At 48.2% G+C, this 23991-nt stretch overlaps 1 protein-coding gene across 5 annotated transcripts in view; it reads right to left on the reverse strand.

Annotated features, from left to right (window-relative positions):
- Positions 1-2323: 2323 nt before the first annotated feature.
- MLN (motilin) overlaps positions 2324-23991 on the reverse strand; it is a 69013-nt gene continuing 47345 nt past the window's right edge. For 4 of the 5 annotated variants that reach the window (XM_089773573.1, XM_075909999.2, XM_089773574.1 and 1 more), the window contains 4 exons: positions 11804-11938; positions 8457-8570; positions 6604-6712; positions 2324-2466 (listed from right to left, as the gene is read on the reverse strand). In XM_089773573.1, coding sequence (XP_089629699.1) covers positions 2459-2466; positions 6604-6712; positions 8457-8570; positions 11804-11920 — 348 coding nt within the window. In that variant the 5' untranslated portion in view covers positions 11921-11938 and the 3' untranslated portion in view covers positions 2324-2458. Of the gene's footprint in view, positions 2467-6603; positions 6713-8456; positions 8571-11803; positions 11939-17843; positions 19480-23991 lie in introns of those variants that run through there. The other variant, XM_014571642.4, reaches the window with a different exon arrangement.

Genomic DNA, 23991 nt, shown 5'->3' on the forward strand with positions numbered 1-23991 from the left:
GTACAAACGGCCCCATCTCACTGCTTCGTGCGGGTATTTGGAATCAGATCAGCCAGATGGACAAAAGTACGCACTCTCTTGAGCGCCTCTTAGCCCTGCAGAGCTACTAGAGGTAGCTGGGTTCTACTCTGGCTTGTGCATTAGCTGAAAAGTCATGAGCTAAGTAGTGACTGGTGAAGCCATCTTCTGCCCAGGTAAAAATCTGAAGGAGGAATTCGCACACCCTAGAGCCACCTCTGGGTCTCATCTTGGTGAGCCATCGCCATGGCACCAACTGCCCCTCCCAAGGATTCCCTGGCTGTCTCCCCAGGTTGTGGGCTCCACCATGGGGCTGGGAGATCATGCCTTAGCCCCATTTTAACCTGGGGGCAAGGCAAAAGTAAGATAGCACAGCCGGAGGCTCTTTTGAGAAACCTCCTGTGCCCTGGGCAGCATCCCTGCATAGCAGGAAGCTCCATGGGCATCTGCCAACTTGGGCAGCAGCATAGCGCAAGGTAAAAGAAATAGGGCAGGTGCTGCTTTGTGCTCTGAGCAAGTCTGATGCCCACACAGCTGTCAGGACATCTGCAAGTTCTGCGGCAGAACGTCTTCCTTCAAGATGAGCCTCACCCAGTTTTCCTTCCCTGTCCTTTGGTTTTCCCCTCAGAGGCAGGAACAGTTTGAGGAAGGCTCTCAGGTTTGTAGCGAATGCCCCATTAAGAACAACAGCCCAGTCTCTGATCTCATTTAGGGTACATCTACATTGCACATTAATTTTGAACTAAGCTATTCCAGGATCGTTATTCCAAAATAGCTTGTTTTGAAGTAGCACGTCTACACGGCAGGGAAGCCTCAAAATTAGTCTGAGGCAGGCTTTCCTAATGTAGATGCTCTATCTCGATTTAGCGCCCCAGGAGACACTGGGGAGGAATAACTTAGAATGGCTCTGGAGAGGGGGTATTTCAAAATAGCAGCAGTGGAGTGCCTATGCATGCCTTATTTCAAAATAGCTATTTCACAATGGGCAATATTCCTTGTAGAATGAGGCTTACAGATTTTGGAATAAGCCGCCCGTTCTTTTGAAATTACTTCAAAATGATGGAGTGGCTGTGTAGACGCTCACATTGTTATTTCTGAATAACGGCCGTATTCTGAAATAATGTTGCTATCTAGACACACCCTTACGCTTTAAATCTGGTAAATTTATAGGTGACCCAGCCTGTCTCCATGGAAAGCTGATTTACACCGGCCCTGTGAGACTGCACTGTTTTTATTTCAGCCTCGCTGAATGCATTGCATTCATTATCTTCCCTCCTCAGATTCAGTTACTGGGGATTTCATAGCATAACTTGCCCTTCAGCAACAGTCCCTGCAAACTTCCAGCTACATTAGGCTGATCAATCTGTGTGATGGAAATATGTGTTTGAATTGCATGTTAAAGCTGGCGAGCTCTCATGACTACATGTATTGTTATATGGGAAGAGATTTAACTTCTCCTAAGGGCAGAGCTGGCTTTCAAAACGCAAAGTACAGAGCACTTCCAATTGCATATGTCTTATTTCGGCACTAATACTGCAGCTATTTAAATGCAGCAGTAGCCGCATTTGTGTTAAGTTAGGAGGATAAAATTGGATTGGAATTGGATACCTGTCACTCAGACATGTCATGTGTCTCATTATTTCACACCTTACCAATGTTGAATTCCGTGGTAACTATAGAGTGACTGTTCTTACTTAAGCCAAAAGCATGTAAATGCTTCATAATTGATGTTACATTAAAGTGAAATTAACGACTTACATTCTGTTGTGTTTGCAACGCAGAAATACCAATGGATCTGGGTGTTATCAGAAGGTGGCAGTGAGCTTGGACCATAAGCTGTGTGTATTCACAATATAATAGCCATCGGTAAAGTGCAGCTGTCAGTAATATGGGTCTTCATATAGTTATGGTGAATTGCCAGTAATAGCATGCTGTGTAGTCTGGTGCTAGAGGGAGTGTTCTGTAGTGATTAAAGCAGTGAACTGTGAGTTAGGACTCCGGGGTCCTATTCCAAGCTCTCGAAGGCAACATCCACTACTGAGTAGACCAGGGATGGGCAGTCAGGACTTGGTTTGCTGTGTGACCTTGAGCAAGTCACCTCACCACCCACTGCCTCAGTTTCCCCATCTATGAAACAAGATGAGCAATACTCACCGGCATTGGAGTGAATGAGGCCTAATAACTCAGTGTGTGCAATCTGACTTGAGTTCCTCAGACAAAACACGCTCTTCTGGAGGACTAGAAATCCTGATGATGTCGAGCCATCTGATTATTAAAAACATTTTAAAGGCACAAGTCATTATTTTATTCAACTGCATGTTTTATTAGCTCCCCTTAGATTTTTTTTCTCTTTTGAAACGCTTTACAGATGTACGTGTACAGAAGCGTCAACCTATTGTCTAGAAAGCAGCATCGCTCTGCTCTTCTGGTTCTGAGGACATCAGTTAACTATAAAGAGGAAAGAAACATGCTTACATTTTGATTCAGTCCTTTGGAGGAGATAGAGATACGTTTCCACCCTTTCATAAGCCACATATGTAATGCCCAGTCCTTTATACACAATGCTCTGTCCTGTCCTTTATAAGCCTTGTGCAAATCTATATGAGACCCATGTACAGTTCCCAATCCTTTACATACAATTCCCAGTCCTTTGCATACAGTTCCCAAAGCTTTGTGTGCAATACCCACCCTCCCCAACTTCCACCCTCACAGAAACGATGCAGAACTGAAACCAGCACAGTTCTGCTGGCTTAGCAAGCCAACACAAAGGGTGGAAGCCCTGTTGCTAGGGTTATTTAAACCTCAACTGGAGACATCCCCAGAGAATTCACTGTAGATAACAAGCCCATTCTGCTCCTCAACCGTGCGTGCATGAATTGACTAAATTACCTACGGTCACAGAATTTTCCGCCTCTAGTTTATACACACTAAGGGCCAGAAGAAGAGCTCAGGGCTAGCTTTTGAATTGCACCACAGCACAACTCAGGGCTGAGTTTAAGAGGTCCGCTCCCATTCAGACACCTAAATAGAGGTCAGGTAAGAGGTTTGCAGAGAGCTCAGCACCTAACCCCTTTGAAAATCTGCCCCAGAGGGCAGGTGCGGATTTCTTTTGCCAATGTGGCCTAATTGCTGGGTGCTGCATTCTGCTGAAAGTCTCACCCTAAATCTTCAGTGGTGTTCTGTAACAGAGATCAGGATCGGGCTCTTGGTTTTGCCAAGTTGTAGGTTCTTGGGGGAATGTTGCTGTGCACACACCATTTACTTAGGGCTGGGTTGTGCAGTCTTTTTGCATCCTCGTGCAGTCCCATTGGTTACAGGGGGGAAGAAGGGGAACTCACATATGCGCATCACAGTGGCTATGTCTAGACTGCAAGCCTCTTTCGAAAGAGAGCGTCTAGACTGCACGCGGAACTTTCGAAAGAGCAAGCCGCTTTTTCGAAAGAAAGCACCCAGTGAGTCTGGATGCTCTCTTTCGAAGAAGCCCTATTTACATTCAAGAACGCCTTCTTTCGAAAGAAGCACTTTCGAAAGAAGGCGTTCTTCCTCGTGAAATGAGGTTTACCGCCGTCGAAAGAAAAGCCGCGTTCTTTCAATTTAATTTCGAAAGAATGCGGCTGCAGTCTAGACGCAGGTGAAGTTTTTTCGGAAAAAGGCTACTTTTCCCGAAAAAACCCCTGAGTCTGGACACAGCCACTGTGAAGAAGAGATGCGTGATCTGGCCCTATTACCTTGCTAAGGCAAACCCCACTGACTTCAGGGCTGAACAATTCACCCTAAGTGAATTCAGTTTCGGTGCCCAGCAACATTCCCCCAAATACCTACAACCTGGCAAAACCAAGAGCCTGAGCCCAATCGCTCTTACACCCCTGTGATCTGAGAGCATTTGCGCCCAAGAGGCGGGAGATCCATGATGTGTAACTGTACCCAAGAGATGATCCAGGGCCTGTGGAAGAGTTCAGTGGGACTGGGGACAGAAAGGAAAAGCTAAATTGTGGCTGTGCCCTATGCCCCATGCGCAAGGCAGCGCTGAGTTGAGCTTTCCAAGCAGTAGACAGCGAACCAGACTGTGTCCCCTTGTTTCTCTCCCCTCAGTGGAGGGAAAGGCATTGGGTGTCGGGATGGTGAAAGGTCTCACAATTCAGGGTGACTGCACCTGTGTTTCCCCCTTGGGGTCTAGCATGGGCACCCACTGTAGGTTCCCAGCTCCTCGGCCGCCAGCTCTCTTGGGTGCAGAGGCATATCTGTCCCTCCTGACCACCTTTTCTCGGACTGCGCGGTTCCCTGCCTACACTGGGAGTTCCCCAGAAAGTCAGACTGACTGAGCAGGTCTGGTTCGCTTCCCCCCAGAGGCTAAAAGGAACAGCATTGCCCACAGATCGGAGCTACCACACAGCCCTTTCTGAAGGAGCACATTTATTCTTGAGGTGGTAGCATTTCAGAGAAGACATTACCACACTGCAGGAACCTACACCTGCTAATAACCCTGCCAGAGATTACCCCGCCCACCCAAGTCCAACTAGGGCTCCAGGAGGAGTCACCCCTTCCAACGCCACCACAGGGCTTTCCTTTGGTTACAGCTTCAGAACACCTTTTGCTCACAAGAACCCCCTTGAATAGGGTAAGTCCTTCCCACCCTTTCCAGGAAGGACAGGGATGTCCCTGGCACAGAAGGTCTTAGGGATGTAAAATATCGACTAGTCGATAAGGCACCTTTGCCTCTGAAGTGTAGCAACAGCCCTAGGGCTGTTGCTACACTTCAAAGACAAAAGCGTTGCTTGGAGCCTGGGTCAGCTGGGGACTTCCTGCTGATCCCGGGCTCCATGTGGTGCTGCCACTTTGAAACCCTGCGTGGAGCCTGACGCTGGGCTCCCTGCGGCATTTCAAAGTGGCAGCGCCGCACGGAGCCCAGGGTCAGCGGGGGAGTCTGCAGCTGATCCCGGGCTCCATGCGGCGCTGCTGCTTTGAACCGCCACGTGCACCCTGGGGACACCCTAGCTGGCCTTGGGCTGTACGCGGTGCTGCCTCTTTGAAGTACCCCTTTTCCCCTCCCCCTGGCTGCCTCTTTCTGATAGAGGCAGCAAGGCAGGGGAAGCGACTAGTCGATTAGTCCTTCACATCCCTAGAAGGTCCCGCATTACAGCTGGATCAGAAAATAGGGACAGAGACACTTGAAATTCAGGCTATTTATCCCAAAGTCTTTTCTTTGCCGGCCTCTAGAGAATCCGGTCTGAGCCAGTGTAGGTGAGCCGTCCTGGGGGTGGGAGCTCTTGTGACATGTTCCAGCCTAAGGGCATTTGCCTCATGACCTACCCCTGTTCTTAGCTCCTGGAGGGCTTCCTCAGGGAATCATCTATAATCCCGGGCTTACAACAATACATAATATAGGAAGCTCTCCCGCAGATTCACCATCTCTGATACACAGGGGATGCCCCCAGTGGGCTGACAACTGCACTGATCGCACTGTGGGGTGGAGCCAAAGCTGCACTCCCATATATGGGGGACTTAGCAGCCCCAGGGAGGCAACTGTACCCGCCGCAGTGGAATCCCAGGTGTGAGTAGCCAGCTCAATGGAGTAAGGGGAGGGTCTTGTACCCTCTTTTAGTCCCCTCATGCCACATCTGCACTTGCCATACTGGAGATCGGTCTTCTGGCATTCGATTTAGCAGGTCTAGTAAGGACCCACTTAATCAAACGCTGAGGGTGCCCCCAGTTGGTGCTGGTACTCCTCGATTCGTGAGGAGTCAGGGAAGTTGATGGGAGTGTTTGCTCCTGTCAAGCTCCCTCTGTGAAGATGGCGCCAAGCTCAGATTCAAGTATATCGACTCCAGCTATGTTATTTACGTAGCTGGTGTTGCCTCCCTTAAGCCAACCTTCCGGGTTGAGTCCAGCTCTAGCCTGAGCCAGCGTGCAGGATGGGTCCCATTCTGGCCTTAAGGGGAGACAGAAACAAGCTCGAAAGCCCAGATCTTCAAAGGTCTTTAGGCACCTCACTCCCACTGATTTCTCCTTAGCTATTCAGGGCACTACCTGGGCTGGCCCAGAATGGGCCTTTCACCCTTCATTCGGCAGAAGGCAGCTCCAGGGCCGGCCCACAACATTTTGGCACCTGAGGCGGGGAGCTCAAATGACACTCCCATGCCCCCTCGCTTGGGCCAAAACTTTGAAAGGTCTCAATTCTCTGGGTCCTAGTGGCACTGCCCCCCCCCCTCCCCCCAAACAGTCTGGCACCTGAGGCGGCCGCCTCAGTTCGCCTCATGGTAAGGCCAGCCCCGGGCAGCTCCTCTGTCTGGTTTTTATGCGGACGCTTTTTCAAGCAGCGGGAACAAGGTTCCCAGCCACTGAGGAGGGACATGAACACGGGGCCAAATGAGACGGCTTGGCAATGGTGAGATGTCGCTGTAACACTCGACCACAGCACCGAGTGGACAAGCAGAAGGCAGCTTACTGCTCTTAAGCACAAAGCACGTCCATGGTGGGGGGCAGATGAGGACTCTGTAAAGGGAGCACACAGGACACAGAAACCAGTCCAAGAATATAAATATCACTGGGGAGGGGGAGAGGCACAGCTCAAGTTCCTGATGGTACCATTTTGAGCATCCAGTAGCATCTCAGTTAGCAGCTCCTTCAGGACATGTTGGTATTTCTCCAGCTGCCCAGCACTGTGCCGCATGCTAGTTTCTCCAGGGGCAGTCAGCTGTGAAGGAAAGCAGAGTTAACAAAAAGGGAAACTGAAGGGTGTGGGAAGTAGATAACCAAATTCCCTACTTTACTGATATTGCAGAACAAGGGCTTCTCTTGTGCACAGAATTAAGCGCCACTGTGTGTTAGAGTTTTCCCTGCCAACTCTGTAGCCAGCCACCGAATGTTGTAGCAGCAGGAAATTCTGTCACGTGGTTTGGAATAACGCTGGGTTGGTCTATTCTCCTATTGGGGGCTTAATCCTGCATCATTCAAATCAATGGGCACCCTCAGTATGGTGGATATGGGCATGGACAGGGTCTCTACAAGGGATCAGTGGCCACGAGGGCAGTCCTTGAACTCTTTCATCACTCTTGGGCAGCATTCCCTGTAAGCCGAGTGTTTGGGTGGCCACCCAGGAGAGATTCAAATGCTGCCTAGTTGATCGGCAGAGTGTCCACAGCCAGCAGCTTGTGTTTCTAATGGTGGTGCACATCTGTACATGCCTTGGTGCACATCACAACATTTATTCTGCACCTGGGTGGAAAAAAATAGAGGGGAACATTGCTCTTGGGTTAACAGATCTCCCAGAGTTTCAATCCATTGGGTCACCCAGATATTGTCTTGGAAATTTAGGTGGAATAGGTAGAGCCCTGGAAATCCACAGTTTTGTATCCGCATCTGTGGATGTGGATTTGGGTATCTGTGGCTCATTTTTGTGGATGCAGATACAAATTTTGTATCTAGAATCCTGCAACTTAGCAGATATTGGCTTTATGTCTGTGGACATCCACATCTGCAGACCATTTTTGCAGATGTGGATGTGGATACAATAGGGAAGTTAGCGGCTAGACGGCAAACCGTTTAACTGATAAGGAAGTATTTCTTTAAACAATGCACGGTCAACCTGTGGAACTCATTGCGAGGGGATGTTGTGAAAACCAAAAGCGTAGCTGGGTGCAGAAGAGAATTAATTACATTCGTGGGGGATAGGTCCGACAGTGGCTATTAGCCAAGATGGCCAGGAACACAACCCAAACTCTGGCTGTCCCTAAGCTTCTGATCACTAGATGCTGGGCCTGGATGACAGGAGTCGTTTGATGATTTCCCTGTTCTTGGCATTCCCTGGGAAGCACCTGACAATAGTCACAGTATAGTATCAGACTAGATGGCTCACTGCCTGTTATGGTCTAAAACAGGCATTTTCTGCCCCCGAGGCCAACAGTGAAGCTGGGTAGTCTCAAGTTTGTAAACTCAGTACCCCTCTTCAAGATCCTTAGGAATCCAGCAAAGATGCTGGACAATTTACAGGCAATAACAAGCCTATGTTAGTAAATACCTTATCAAAAGCCTGAAGCGGACTTGCAAAATCCTGAGCTGCAGGCAGGTGAATATTGAACAGTAAATGAAATATCAGTGGATTTTTCACCATCTCTGTGCCAGGCCGGGCAAGCTGACTTGACAGCTGAGCTACTCCATTTCCAAAGACAATTTCGCAAGGCTGAGGTGCAGCCTGCCCCCATCTTCTGATCTAACCCGGCCTAAGACCTGGCCGTAGTTCGTAGGAATTGGGTAGTAGCCCTTTAAGCACTTTCTGTGCTCGCTCACCCTTTTCTATTGCAGAAGCCACCAGAACCTAAGAGAGCAGCAGTGTAAACATGGAGCGAGGCCTCATACGTTTGTCTCTGGTCATCGGGCATTGTTATTGGGCACCCAACTGCGCTCATAGACTCAAGCGTCCCCTCTGCCATGCTCCTCACCGTGACGATCTCGCCCTCGGCCACGCTCTCTGCCGAGAGCTCAGTCACGTCTCCGCCTTCCGATCGCTTCTGCAGCATCAGGGATTTCTTCTGCGCTTTGTTCCTCTCCCTCTCCTGGAGGCAGAGTGGAGAACAAACACCCAGGGTCAGGGGAACCCACATGGAGGGGGTGAGTCTGTAGAGGGGTTGCTCAAGAGAGGGTCTGTTTGCTGTTTCCGATGCTGAATGTTACAAGGGGTATTTTCAGAAAGAGAGAGGCAGGTTTTGGATGGACCATAAGAAGTATTCCCCTCTCACCCCTTGGGGATCCTTGATTGTGATGAGTAGGTGGGAGATGCGAGTTGGACAGACTACCATGGATGATACATTGCAAAAGTCCACATCATTGTACATTCTCTAGGCCTGTACAGAGACACAGCGGAGAAGCTTTCACAACGGCCTCCCATTTCTCGTTAAATTCTCACATTGTTTAACTGGATCCACCTATTTCCCCTCGCCTTCTGACAGTGGTGAAGAATGGCCATGCTCCACCCAAGAAGTGGCTGCAGGGTCGCTCAGCAGACACTCAGGAAGGAATCTCCACGCATTTCTAGTCAGGGTGAGAAATCCTAGCCCCACTGAAGTATTGTTAATTATTTCAGTGGGGCCAGGATTTGACCCAGGGTCTCTCCAGGATGAAGGACAGGCAGGGATGATGTGGGAAATTTGTCTGTGCTGTGTGAAAACAGACAACAGTCGTTTTCAGGGCTGTCGGCGTGGCACCTTTTCAGCCGCATTAGTTTCACATCAGAAGAAAATTGTCTTCTATGCACATCCCAGAACTGAAACCTATTTGGTGCACAGTTAATTGGTAAAACAAAGAAGCGCAGCTGAATAATGATGGGAGACTACAGCTTCTCCATAAAAATCAGAGCCATTAGCAAGTGTAAAAGAAAATGGGTAAAAAATATCCATGAATGTAAATAACCATGAATGCCTTTTGTTTCCACTATCCTATGTTATGTTCAGCTGGATCCTGGCTCTGACAGTCTAATCCTCAGTCTTGAAGAATGTTTTCCCCTCAAAGTCCTCTGCGGGACTGGTAAATAAAGTGCTCAGTCTTGTAAGTTCCCTTATTGACCACAGCCCAGGACTGCTGGGGGACCTGTTGTGCTGTGGAGAGTCTGTTCTAGCCACATTTTACAGACAGAGATGGACATGAGAGAATTGGTCTAAACCTTGGACCCACTGAGAGCTTTACGAAGGGACCAACTGCCCCTTCAATAAGTGTTGGCCTGAGATCCATCTCCCCTTGAAAGCCCCAGCTGAAAAGCATGGCTCTTCAGGGAAACACGTACATTTGTGTTTAAAGTTAAGCCCAAGCTTATATGATTTCCTGAACCAGGGCCAAAGTCAGCACTCTGAGGGCATGTCTACCCAGCAGGGCTAAAGCCAAAATAAGCATGTCATTCATGCTTAAATTTGACACTTTACGCCTAGGTCTTAACAAAGACACGAATTACCTTACCCATTACAAAGATAGCTTCCCCAATTATCACCTCTAATATCATTAGCTCACAGACATTTACCTTCCCTCCCTCCCCCCATCTCCCTTCTGTTCTGAAATTTGATTTGTCCATTTCATACGTGTTCATTTTTTTGATTGTATCCTTTGGTATATATGGTCGTGCCAACTTTCTTCCACTATTTGATCTGAGGAAGTGGGTCTGGTCCATGAAAGCTCGTTACCTGATAAACCATCTTGTTAGTCTTTAAAGTGCTACATAGTACTGTTTTTTGTTTCAGCTACACCAGACTAACACGGCTACATTTCTATCACTATCAAATCCCCCCTCACTCTTCTCTTCTGCAGACTAAACAAACCCAAATCCCTCAGTCGCTCCTCATAGGTCATGTGCTCCAACCCCCTAATCATTTTGGTCGCCCTCTGCTGGACCCTCTCCAATGCATCCACATCCTTTCTATAGTGGGGGGCCCAGAACTGGACACAATACTCCAGATGTTGCCTCACCAGAGCCGAATAAAGGAGAAACATCACTTCTCTAGATCTGCTGGCAATGTTCCTCCTAATGCACCCTAATATGCCATTAGCCTTCTTGGCTACAAGGGCACCCTGCTGACTCATATCCAGCTTCTCATCCGCTGTAACCCCCAGGTCCTTTTCTACAGAGCTGATACTTAGCCAGTCGGTCCCCAGCCTGTAACAATGCTTGGGAATAACAGTTTTATTCTGAAAGAACACTGCTGTGTAGACATAGCCTGAGAGTGTTTGTAGATGATCACCCAGTAGGTACAGTCCTAGGCTATTGATTGAAAGTTGGTGGTTTGAAATCCCCTAAGGCAGGGCTATTCAATTTTGGAAACCCCAGGGGCCATAATGATACTCACAGCACATGCTGAAGGCCACAACGTAAACATGGTTGCATATACATACAAATATATATGCAAATATATGTAAATAGCTTATTTCACACAATGTCCCAGCGCTCCCGGCACATCCTCCTTGGGGGCTATAAACACTTAAACACTGATGCCCTGTACCCATCTATTCCAGCCAGCCCATCCGCTTGCATCTTTCAATGCTCACCCCGCCAGGGAGACGCCTCGCCATTGTGGAGCGTGTTCCCAGTGGAGGCCATGTTCAAAGGATCCCACCCGCGGGCCACAAACAAATGGGCCATGTGTTGAGTAGCCCTGCCCTAAGGGGTACCAGCTGCACGGCAGCACCACTGAGAACAAACGGAGCCAGTGTGGCCCGGACTTGCCCCACTTTCCCAACAACACGTGCTTAAAGAAACCATCCGCTTGTCTTTTCCAGCCTGGCACTGTACGGCCTGACGCTAGCACATGTGAGGCTTTAGCGGGTTAACACACCAACCATTCACCTCTGGAGACCAGCTGGCTCAAGGCATAAGAGAAACCGATCTATGCTCTCAGCAGAGCCCTCGCGGATGAGGACCATCTGGATATATTCTCATTCAATCAGTTTACTGCCATTGCAGGGGCTTTGGGCATTAGTGCACCTCCCAATGCCTCCGGTTCCCCGCCAGTGGCACCAAATAGTTTTGTCTCAAGAAGGCTGTGATACGTTGGCCTAGTTCTGGTGGCGGGGGCTGGTGTGGAAGTCACTAGGTTGTGTGTAACGGCCTCTGAATGACAGGTGGTCCCTTCTGGCCTTAAACCCTAAGACTGTCAACATCATGAAACCATCAGTCAGACCGACACTGTCACTGCTCAGAGGGGGTGAACACCCGGCAAGGCATCAGCATGGCCCTGTGTGTGGGAAGCATGCACCTTTCTGCACCATGCGGAGGGGCTGGCCACACAGTGTGGTTCTCAGGGGTTACCTGCATCCTCTCGATGTCGCTGCGCGTGAAGAAGGCTAGGTAGCCTTCAGTCTGCCCAGCCAGCATGGCTGCCACGTACACCACCAGCAGAGAAGCCACCACCTTCCTGGAAACCATCACGGAGCTTGAGAAAGCCTGAGCAATAGAGGAGAGCGGAGGTAAGAACAGACTAGCAGGATGGCTGCTTTCTGGAGTGCCTGGCAGTTCAAGCAATGTCAGGACCAATGAACTATGCTCAGAAAGTATCCTAGGGCTGGAAGAGACCTCAAGAGTCATCGAGTCCAGCCCCCTGCCCAAAGCAGGACCAATCCCAACTAAATCAACCCAGCCAGGGCTTTGTCAAACTGGGACTTAAAAACCTCCAGGGATGGAAGATTCCACCACTTCCCTAGGGAACCCATCCCAGTGCTTCCCCACCCTCCAGGGAAATAGCTTTTCCTCATATCCAACCTGGACCTCCCCCACTGCAACTTGAGTACCCATGAGTTATAGTTCAGGTAGTTTACCCTTCCTGGGACAGAACTTGGGTTTTATAAACAATTTTCTTTGCCTTTCATTTCTGATCAGTACAGACTTCCTACTTCTTCTCCCAGCAGCTCTTATCACTGACATTAGGTGTTGTGTGAGTCCCAAATCCCTCGAGGGCCTGACCTCCAGGCAGTGGCCCAGGGCTAAGAAGGCTCCACAGCCCACAAGCACAACTCCCGCTTTCTGACAGGATTCATGTGGGCTACACTAGGGATGTTAAAATATGTGTATTTATGTAAATGTGTAACCGCTGGAGTTTTCAGCAGTTACACCTTTACACATGAGGGGAGGGGGAACAGCTCCCCAGGAATTGGTGTGCAGGGAGCAGGCTTTTAAGCTGGCTCTCTGTGAGCACCGGCTCCCATGGAGCCGCCTGTCCCCGCCCCTCCCCCCAGGAGCAGCGCGGAGGAGGGACAGACGGCTCCACGGGAGCTGGTACATGCGAGAAGCCGGTTTAAAAACTGGCTCCCCGTGTGTACTGGCTCCTGCCTGGCCCTCCCTTCCCTCCGTGCTGCTGCCTCTGTATCAGAGGCAGCAGTGCAGGGGGAGGGGCTGCATGTAACTGTGAAATTTAACTGAGGAGCTCAGGTTCATGGGTTTAACCGTGTACACATGTACACTATCACATCCCTGATCTACCCTCAGGCAACCAAGATGCCTACCTGGGGCAAAAGGCAATGTGCTCTCAGCAAGCGCTTGGGTAAAGATACATGGGCTGGCTCACATTTCTTTGCACAGCACAGAGCTGGGAAACATTATCGGCTGGGAAGCATTTCTCAGTTCATACAAAAATGAAAACTGCTTTGGAGATTGAACATTTTCGATTTGATGTTGCATTTGGGAGCACTCTCCTGGCAACTGCCGTGCTGCACCAAGGGAATAGGGAAGGACCCTTTCCCTCAGAGTTCCTGAACCCCATGTTGCTGAACAAAGCCGGCTTTTACTCTGGACTCCTCTTTGAGAACATTATGTATTACTGACCTAGCATGTCGCCTCCAAAGATTTCCTCATGCTTTACTGCATTATCCCCATCTTACAAATGGGGAAACTGAGTCACGGAGCGGCAAAGTGACTTGCTCCCGGTTACTGTGTCAATGTCAGGACTGGGAACAGAACTCAGGGGTTATACTTTAAGGAGTGGGGCTCGGTGGTCCAAGATCCCATGTGCTAGCTCTCTCCCTGAGCTGAGAATATATAACCAACGGGTCCTAATTAACAGGCCCCCTCTTTACGCACTAGACAATGGCATCTCTTATGAATGGATCTGTTCCTAGGCAGTGACTTTCTATGCTTAAAACCGCAGTCTTACAGAGCGCTGAATGCCTATTCAGTTCTGCCAGTGTTATGCCTCCGTTACAGTGCGTATGAAAATCAAGACTTGCCCAAGGGACAATGCTTCAAGCTACCCGCACTGAGTTTCCATAGTGAGGGAAGTGTCATGATTTGGCAGAAAGCAATAACTTTAGTATAACTCTTTTATTACAATTATTTTTATTTTCCCTCAATAGACTTCAGGAGAAGAGGGAGCTCAAACCAACATGCTAGTGTCTCTAATCCTATAAGGGACCTATAAGACAGCAAGGGCAACTCCCACAGCTGGGTTGAGCCCTATAATAAATCTTGCTAGGTCCTACAGAGCTGCAAACATCATTTGCCATCCCAGCTCTACAGGAATCCAGTTTAAAAGGCTTTAAAAACCAGTTTCCAACCTGATTTAACAGCAATTTCACATCAGAGGGAGGATTTATGTACATAGTAAATCCCTTCTTTAAATATTAAAACATTCTGCCTTGAACACACTTAATGAAATTTGGTCCAAGTATGTAAATGCTTTACCAGATTTTATCCTGATCCTTAATTATTTTTAAAAAGTGTCTGTTGGAGACATTACTAAAGGGACACTATCAGGTCAAATTTGGCTCCAGAACTAGATTTCATGTAAATATAAGCTTGTATGAACCAATAGAAACTAACAAGCATTCTTTCCACCTGATCATTTTGGCATTGTGCTACCCAGGAAAGCCAAGGGAAGGAGCCATCTCAGATACCGCTGAATTAAAATCACTAGAACTTATGTATCAGATCACAGTCTGTGCTGGTCTTGGGTCTGCATCTCCACTGTCATTTACACCTGTGCAAAATGCTATCAAAACGGAATGGCAAGACCAGTGATATAAACTGGCATCATTCCATTTACACCAGTGAAGGATCTGGCTCTGCAGTGGATTAGCCCGTATTGCAGTCACGGTGCACATGACTTTATGAGGTTTTGGGTAGCGGCAGTTCTGCCCCCCCTTGCAACAGGAACCAATCCCAGCTGCTAAAAACTCCCACTACAGACAATTCTATACTATCCTGCCCATATGGCGATGTTTCTTCCTGACCCTAGGCAGTTACCGGCAGGCGTATCAGACCTACTGATTGCATTGGGGGATTCTGCGGTAAAATCGGTTGCACCATATGGCCCTGTGACGTGTAGTGATCGCTTGGCTGTAACAATCAAAAAGGGACTGCCGATGTCTTTTCTTAGAACAGGCTTCTATCATGCATATGCCCCGCTGCACCTTAACTCTCAATCAGATCATTCTCATGTCACTCTCATTATTCCGTAACATCAATAAACTACTGCCTTCCCTCCCACAAACACTCCAGTCACCTCCACCGACTACTCACTAGCTCTTTGTGAATCTGTTTTCTCTCTGCTCCTGCAGAAAAAGCTCTTGCTTTTTCACTTTATCCAGCCAGCCCACTGCATACCCCTTCCTTACTTTGTAAACAGGACATGTCTTCTGTATTTTAAGACTCCGGCTCGGCGCCTCTCTCTCGCTTGCTGTTGGTGTGTAACTTTCACAGGTAGTGTGTGAAAGAGAATGTGCCAAGGACATCAGTACAGCTTGGAATTCTGGGCACTTTGAGCCTGATTCCACATTCCCGGCACCTTGTGTTGGCATTTCTGATAATGTCACTATTTTCATCTGGGATCTTTTCCCTCCATTGGTCCTGGGTCTAAGGGTGTGTCTAGACTACCTAGTTTTGTCGACAAAAGTGGACTTTTGTCGACAAAACTATACCAGCATCTACACTACCGCTGAGTTCTGTCGATATAACGTCGACAGAACTCAGCAGTTTTGTCGATGCTGGTAAACCTCATTTTACAAGGCATAACACCTTCTGTCGACAGAACTCTGTCGACAGAAGGTGTTATTGCCTGTAACGTTGCGTCCAGACTACGGAGTTCTGTCGACAAAGCAGCTTGCTTTGTCGACAGAACTCAATGTGTCTGGATGCTCTTTGTCGACGGAAGTTTGGTCGACAGTATCTGTCAACAAAACTTCCGTCGACAAAACGCGGTAGTCTAGATGTACCCTAAATGACAACACAACTCGCAGTGCATTGGGTCATTGGGCCCTTTATCTCCTGAGCACTGGCTCAGGACCAGTGAGGGACAGCAAAGAGTTAAAATGTAGACAAATGGTGCATCTTGTGTTCAGAGCATCACCATACAGCTCCCGGAGTCTCTGCGGCATATTCCATTGTCTGCTAAGTCTAACTGGCAGGTAATGAGAATGGAGTCAGTGTAATCAATGCTCATACAGAGAGACAGTGCAGAAAGCACCTTCCTCCTGGTTTAAACAGTGGTGTTGATCCTCCTCATTAGACTCAAGGCATCTCTCGTGTTTAAAAGTTTCTGTGGAGCTGGAATCAACTAATTCTTGAAATGACAACTCCACGGGGGGCATGTTAGGCTAAACTGGCCCTTTCTATCTCTGGGAGCTTGGCAGGATGTATCTGGCTGGAGACTGAGAGCAGCAGCAGCCGCCTCATTAGAAACAAGAAATTAAACTCAGTAGGAAAATGGAGAAGAGAACATAGAACAGGAGCAAAATCCAAGAAGAGCAGCTTACCTGGGCATTTGGGCATTTCCAGGGGAGACAAGGGTGAGCACTAAGAGAGAGGAATCAGTGGACGGCAAATGATGTTGAAGAAAGGAAGAGAGGAAAGAGGCAAGGGGACAAGGCAGAATAATAATGATAGCCCCAAAATGGAAAGTCTCTTCCAGCTGAGAAGCTCAACCTGCTTTAAAATCGCCAGGGTGAATTTCACCATAAGAGATCTATGTGCCACTGAAGTCCTGCTTGTAATAGGGTTTTATCTATAGCAGCGAGGGGCGACCTAGGCTAATGAGTGCATTTTTGTGCAAAAAAACGGAAGAACAGAGGGGTTTTTGCACAATAGTTATTCCTCTTTCTACGAGGAATAACTCCTTTTTGCACAAGAGTTCTTGAGCAAAAAGGTGTGTGTGGATGGGCAACAGGGTTTTTTTGTGCAAAAACAGAAAAGAGGAAAAACCACAGGTGCCCTGGTGGCCACCCTGTGGGTAGCTATCAGCGCTTCCTTTCGAGAGAGTGCCCACGCAGTGTGGACACTCTCTTGTGCAAAAGCGCATTACTTTTTCAATGCGCTTTTGCAGTGTGGACGCTCTCCAGATAGGATTGGGAGGCATGGAGACCCAGTCCTCAGCTCTCCCCTGCAGACGCCCCTCAGATGGGAAGAGGTTGTTTCTATTAACACAACACAATTCAAAGCACATATAAGGGAACAAGGAATGCTGATTAGAACCAGTGAGGCTACGTCTACACCGCAGGCTTTTTGCACCAGAACAGTTTCGCGCAAGAGTTCTTGCGCAAAAGGTCTTGTGCAAGAGCACGTCCACGTGCCATGTGCTTTTGCACAAGAGCGTCCATGGCAGTATGGATGCTCTCTCTCGAGCAAGAAAGCTCTGATGGCCATTTTAGCCATAGGGGTTTCTTGCGCAAGAAACCACTGTTGCCTGTCCACACTACCTCTTGCGCAAGAGGGCTTATTCCTCGTGGGGAGAGGAATAACTCTTGTGCAAGAAGCCCTCTTTTCCGACTCTTCACTGTCAATTTTCTTGCGCAAGAACACGCGTGCAGTGTAGACGCTCCGCAAGTTTTTGCGCAAGAACAGCTGTTCTTGTGCAAAAAGTCTGCAGTGTAGACATAGCCTGAGAGAAATGTAAATGGAACCACATTCCACTGGCATATGCAGCGCTACTGAAATTAAAAAGCTTGGTTTGGTCAGAATATTATTTTGGAAGAAAACTGGGGGTTGGGGTGGGGGAAAATAGTTCTGGCAACACCAAAACATCCTGTTTTGGTGTTGCCGTCATGAAATATTTTGATTTTTCATTTTGAAATGACTTTTTGGTTCAGTTAAAAAACCCCAACAACCTTGTATTTGATTTCATCTAACTATCCTCCCCTCTCTCCCCCCCATGGCTCCCGAATCTGCCTTTGCAGATAATTCTGAGACGTTTTGTCTTCCACTCCCATTTGGAAGGAACTGAACTAAGGCTTTGAAATCTCAAAATCCTTCGTGAAATGGAACTTCGGCCCTCCAAACAGCAATCCCACCCCTGTCTCAGACCGCTGAGCCCTGACTATGCATTGCAGCGTAATCACAAGCAGAAATGAAGATAATTATCGCTTACCTAGAGAGTGCGACAATCTTCCCTTGGCACTCAAGGCCTTCTGGTCTCTCTTGTGTGCTCCTGCTTGACCTCTTAGACTTTTATAGCTCCACCACAAGCACCCAGTTACGTCAACAGCAATCGATGGTGCCCCATGGCTCCCGGAGAGGCAGTCCCTGGATACTTGGGATGCATAGAAACGGGTTTGTTGCACAGGCAAATTTTTGTGAGTTGCCAGTTTCCAAGGAAGGTCACTCCCCACCTCTACCAGTTGCTGTCATCAGAATGACTCAGCTGTTCTGAGTGCTGCTTTCACCAGGGCAGTATCTTAACTAAGATCGTGGTAAGCAAACCATCCCAACTAGCTGCAGGGCCTCGCGCCCCACTGCACTCTGTTTCACACTACTTGGGCAGAGGTACTCTGAGCTTGGCTCCCATCCACTCATCATCTAGGAACACAATGCTTGTGTGATGTCATACACCAGGCTCTGCCACAGACTCCATGTGTGACCATGGTCAACTCACTTAATCTGTGTGCCTCGATTTCCCCATCTGTAAAACAGTGGTAATGAACCTTCCTTTCTACCACCTTTTGCTTGCCTGGTCTGTTTAGAATGTGATCTCTTTGGGACAAGGGGTGTTTCTGACAAGGTATCTGCCCAGAACTTAGCACAACAAAGTCTGGATCTTGCCTAAGGGCTGTAAATGCAACCAAAATACAAACAAATAATGATGCCACTGAAATAAACGTAACTCAGGATGAAGTGTAACGTATGCTATTACAAATACTTGGATTTAAAGTAATGAATGACAGAAAAAAGTAGAGCCAGATATTACAATAATAAATAATGTTTTACATATTTAATCTATGCTCACCATTCATCCCAAAGCACTGTACAGACAACCCGAGACTTTTAAAGTAGTGTAGAAGGTTTATCTATGTATTTGTATGGTTCCTACTATCACAGTAGCTGAGCACCTCCCATTCTGTAATATATTTAACCCCTCAACCCTCTTGGATGGTAGGGCAGTGCTGTTATCTCCATTTTATAGTTGGGGAAACTGAGGCAGGGAGACGAAGTGACTTGCCCAAGGTCCCATGTGAAGTCTGTGGCAGGGCAGGGCAGGAACAGGAACATAGCTCTCCCAAGCCTAGGCTAGTGCCCTTACCACTGGGTCCTCCTTCTTCCCTGGATTCCATTAGACATGCTCAGATTCTGTCACAAGTGTACATAGTGTCATTTACACCTGCTCAAAGGGGATGCAAAGGGAGATTAAAATGCTATCAGGCCAGAATGGTAGTATTTTATACCCACCATGCAGTGGCGTAAACGATGACAGGATGCAGCGCAACAGAGAAGCAGGCCAGTCAATTGCCTGACCAGTGTTGACTAACCCAGCTTAGGGTTGTTTCACCCCCCACTGACATGAGGCTGCGTCCAGGTTAAAAAAAAGGGGGGACCTGATCCCAAACCCACTCAGCTCAATAACCAGATTTCCAAGGACACCGGCACAGCCTGTAGTGGCGCATTGCAAAGCTACACAGCTTAGGACAGGACCTGAAGACTATTTTGTCCTGCAAAATGGCAGGGGACTATTTCAGAAGGCCCCTGACCATGCAACTGGCCCAACAAGGGAACCCTTCAGCTCCCCTGACGCTTCCACTGTGTCTTCAGTAATGGCAAGCGGGCAGGAAGTCACTGCCACATCTCATTTGGCTGCTGGCGGCTGACAAGGAAGCCCGAAAATAAAAGAGTCAGTAACAAAAGGATAAACAAGTTAGCAAACGTATTAAATCCCACTCTGCTGAATGGCTTTCTAGGGCACTACATCTGTTGTTTGAAGCAGCGTTCCTGCCTCTCTGACTGAGCACTGAGCATCTGCAGTATTTCCCAGTAGAAGCTCCGCGTGTGTGACACAGAACGGGGAGGGGAACGCGAAACAAGTCAATTAAAGTGTTTTTGCTTTTCTGTATGTAGACTTTGGAACCTCATCTGGGTTTTATAATAGGCCCCCCGCTGTCAGCTCAGTCAATAACTCTCCATTTGGTCCAAAACACACCTTAAAAAATGTACCAGTAGTTAAGATGCTTCCAAGATCCCTCTGTATTTATTACAGCTTATCACGGGCCCACCAATGCGGGCGCAGCTGTAAAACTTCAAGAGAGGTCAAATAGCTTTTCTCCCAGGAACCATGTGTGCATGTTGTGGGCAGGGGCGAGCGATTGCTCATTAGCTTTACTTCCCTAAAGAACTGGTGAAAACCCATTTCATTTTCATCTAATTGTCAATATTTTTTTCATGGCGATGACGGATGCGGCTGATGAGATGGCAGAAGGTGCTAGGGAGTGGAAAACTAAATTCCAAGAAAAGTCCTTCTTTCCAAGCACCAAACTTTCATACACCTCGGCCCCTTTTACCAGCGCAATGTGGCCCCTTGTCAGATCTCCAGTCTGTTGGCAAGGAGATTTCCTACTCTAAAGGAAAAACCTTTAAAATACAAGGAAAGACCATCAAATGAATCAGATTTGCATTAACTCAAGGCTACTTAACACGCACCCCGCAGGTGGGAGCCAAAACAAAAAAGTGGTCAATATAATGGTCTTCTGTTGATATGTGTTTCAGTAGTTAAATTCCTGGAGTGTTATTGCTCATTGAGGCTACATCTAGGGTGTGTCTAAACTACGTGGCTCCATCGATGGAGCCATGTAGATTAGGCTGATCGGCAAAGGGAAATGAAGCCGTGATTTAAATAATCGCGGCTTCATTTAAATTTAAATGGCTGCCACACTGAGCCGACAAACAGCTGATCAGCTGTTTGTCGGCTCAGCGTGCTAGTCTGGATGCTCCTGCGCCGACCTGAAAGCCCTTTATCGACCTCCCCGTTATGCCTCGTAGGATGAGGTTTACCAGGGAGGTCGATAAAGGGCTTTCATGTCGGCAGGGGAGCGTCCAGACTAGTGTGTTGAGCCGACAAACAGCTGATTGGCAGAGCGGGGCAGCCATTTAAATTTAAATGAAGCCGCGATTATTTAAATCGCGGCTTCATTTCCCTTTGCCAAACAAACAAATCTACATGGCTCCGTTGACGGAGCCATGTAGTTTAGACGTACCCCTAGAGTGCATCCCTCTGTCGACAGAGGGATGCAAATCAAGCACTTCAAAATTGCTAATGAAGCAGGGATTTAAATATCCAGTGCTTCATTAGCATAAACATGGTCACCGCTTATTTTTAAACGGAGTTTTTTTGAAAATAAATGGCAGTCTAGATGCAGATCTGTCGAAAATAAACCCTTTTTCAACAGATCCTGTATTCCTCAAAAAATGAGATTTACAGGATCTGTCAAAAAAGGGTTTATTTTCGACAGATCCACGTCTAGACTGCCGTTTTTTTCCGAAAAAGCTCCATTTCAGAAAAAAGCGGCGGCCATGTTTATGCTAATGAAGCGTGGGATATTTAAATCCTTGCTTCATTAGCAATTTCGACATGCCTAATCTACATCTCTCTGTCGACAGAGAGGTGTAGTCTAGACACAGCCTTAGGGCGAAGCAGTGAACCACGCAGACGGCAGTGGTATGTGAATGCACCTTGACTGGACATCCTCTATCTGCCTGTGATGCCAGTACAGGTTTTATTGGAAGATCCCAGACAGGTGGAGGATGTGGACCAAGATGTAAGCACCCTAAAGTGAGTCTGTTAAGTCTGTCTTTGGATACCTGAAGAAGCAGTGTGGTTTTCAAAAAGCCGCACATACGGCAACTCCCATTAGCATCAGATAGCTCAGCACTTTTAGAAATCAAGCCCCCTTATTTGGGCAGCTAAACTGGGATGTAGAAGGTTTAATTTGAGGCACCTAGTGAAAGTCTTGGTCTGATAGCATTAGGCAAATCGTGCTTCTGGTTTGTCCTGCTCTCTGACTGTTACATGCATGCAATACCAAGCAGGCAGTGTTGTCTACAAGTGCTGAGCCTTACTAACGAATAAAACCCCTATGGGAAAATGTTAATACATTTTCCTTAATATTAGAGCTATATAAATATTTGAAATTCATGGTCTTAGAACACATGCTAATTTGTGGCATAAATATTTTAAAAGCACAGACAAACTCATGTCCCCATCCCCTCCAAACACACTGGTTAAATTTCTCTCGACGGCTCGGGCGATGTAATTCATGTTAATTCACTGGTGCGTAGCAGAGTTGGGAGAGAGAATCAATAGCGGGATTGAACTCCTGCTGATTCCAGACCTCACTTCACATCCCTGCTTCTAGCAGCAGTGATGCCATAGCTCACTGGGCAGTTTGTCTGGCCTTGTTTCTCTCCCCACAGCGGCCTGCCTGGTCCGCAGACCAGAGCCAGAATGCTCAGGGCCTCATCACTGAGAGTTCCTCCACTGACTGCAGTGAGCGGTGGATTAGGCTCCCACAGCCGCTGCATCAAAGCTACGAATGGATGTCAAAAGAAGCAGTGATGCAATTTTGACTGAGCTGCCATCTAAGTACCTGGCAGGGGGAAAATCCATTTTAAAGCCAGCAATCCCTGCTGTAGCTTAAAGCAGAAATCTGTTTAGCCCTTCCAGCCCTGGTATTCCCGAACTACTGCAAACCTAGAACTAGCTCCTCCCTTGGGGCTCATTCACCTGCACATCTGCTCACGGGATATGTGTCTTCAGGTGCCAGCCACACCGCTCTGCCACGTACATTGGCCAAGCCGGACTGTCTCTGCCCCACTGGATACATGGACAGAAACCAGACATCAAGACCGGCAACGTACACAAACCACAAGTCGCCCTGTGGCACCTTCGAGACTAACCAAAATGTATCGTATCATGCGCTTTCATTAGAGGAGTTGGAGTGGAAATAACAAAACCCAAGATCTCTGTAACAGCAAAAGAAGTACCTGTCACTTATAGGACCCATGGTAATGAAGCTAATTAAGTGGGCCTGCAGGTAAGAATAGCGGTCAGTAGGTTTCCGGTATAGAGTGGAATTATGTGACTATCATATATTGACACTGTAGTGTCCTCTTGGGGGGAAGGGGCCCTGAACCCCCCTTTCCTTGGTCTAAAACCTCATCCCACCCCAGCCAAGACTAACTCAACTTCCCAACCCTACCCCCCAGCCTGGGGACAGTCCCCGCCTCTTTTCTTTTCTCTCTCTCTCCAGGAAGTACCCATTCTCCAGATACTTCATGATGCTCCGTCTCCCCCTCCCTTTTTCTTTCTCTCCCCCCTCCCCTTCCCCTCTCCTATTTATTTTGAGTTTTCATATCCCCAACTCATAACTCTGGTCATCTGAAGAAGTGGGCTGTGCCACGAAAACTCATGATCCCATTGTGGCGTAGTGGGGGGCTGTCTGCTCTGTAACCCAGTGTCCCCCTGCGCTGGGATGGGAGATTCTCACTGACTCACCTACATGTGTATTAACACAGACACCTAGCTCAGCCTCCCAGGGAGAGAGACAAAGGGAGGAAGGCGGAGACCAACACCTGGCTGGGGGGCAGGGCCTTGGGGGGAGGCATTTGCTGTCTGGGAAGGATGGGGAGAAAAGGCTAAGCTGGGGGCTAGGGGTGATGGACCCTAACCCCACTGGCCTGAGCCATCCTGGCCCTGTCCCTGGTAGCCACATCACGTCTGTGGTGTGCTGTACTCTGGAAAATCAATAAACCCCTCTCTATGCTACTGGCTGGTGGAGACTGTTCCTGCACCCCCGTAGCAGCCGGATCGGGGAAACCCCAACTCGCCGTCACAACCATCTACAAGTTTCGTTAGTCTATAAACTGCTACCAGACCATTTGTTGGTTTTTCTGTAACAGACTAGCTCTGCTACCCCCTGAAGCTCCAGGAACAGGTCTGTTACCTGCTCAGTCTGGTACTTTGGTGTCTGGGCCAATACACATGTGGAGTGAGCCACTGGGAATCACACATAGCAACACAGCCAGGTGGGAACACTGGGTTACAAAGCAGACAGCACTCCCACTACCTCCCAAAAGGAAGTGGATCTCTTGTGTGGACTGGTCCAGGCTGAGGCTGATGGTGGGGTGGAAACTGTTGAAATCCCCTGTGGAATTCTTCAAGGGTCTCCTTCCCGTGGATACAAAAACCAGTAGGAGAACACTTTAATTTCCCCTGATGCTCAGGAAGAGATTTCAAAGTGGCCATTCTTCAACCA

This window comes from Pelodiscus sinensis, chromosome 27 (genome assembly GCF_052426305.1).
Source record: "Pelodiscus sinensis isolate ZL-2025 chromosome 27, ASM5242630v1, whole genome shotgun sequence".
Lineage (NCBI taxonomy): Eukaryota > Metazoa > Chordata > Testudines > Trionychidae > Pelodiscus > Pelodiscus sinensis.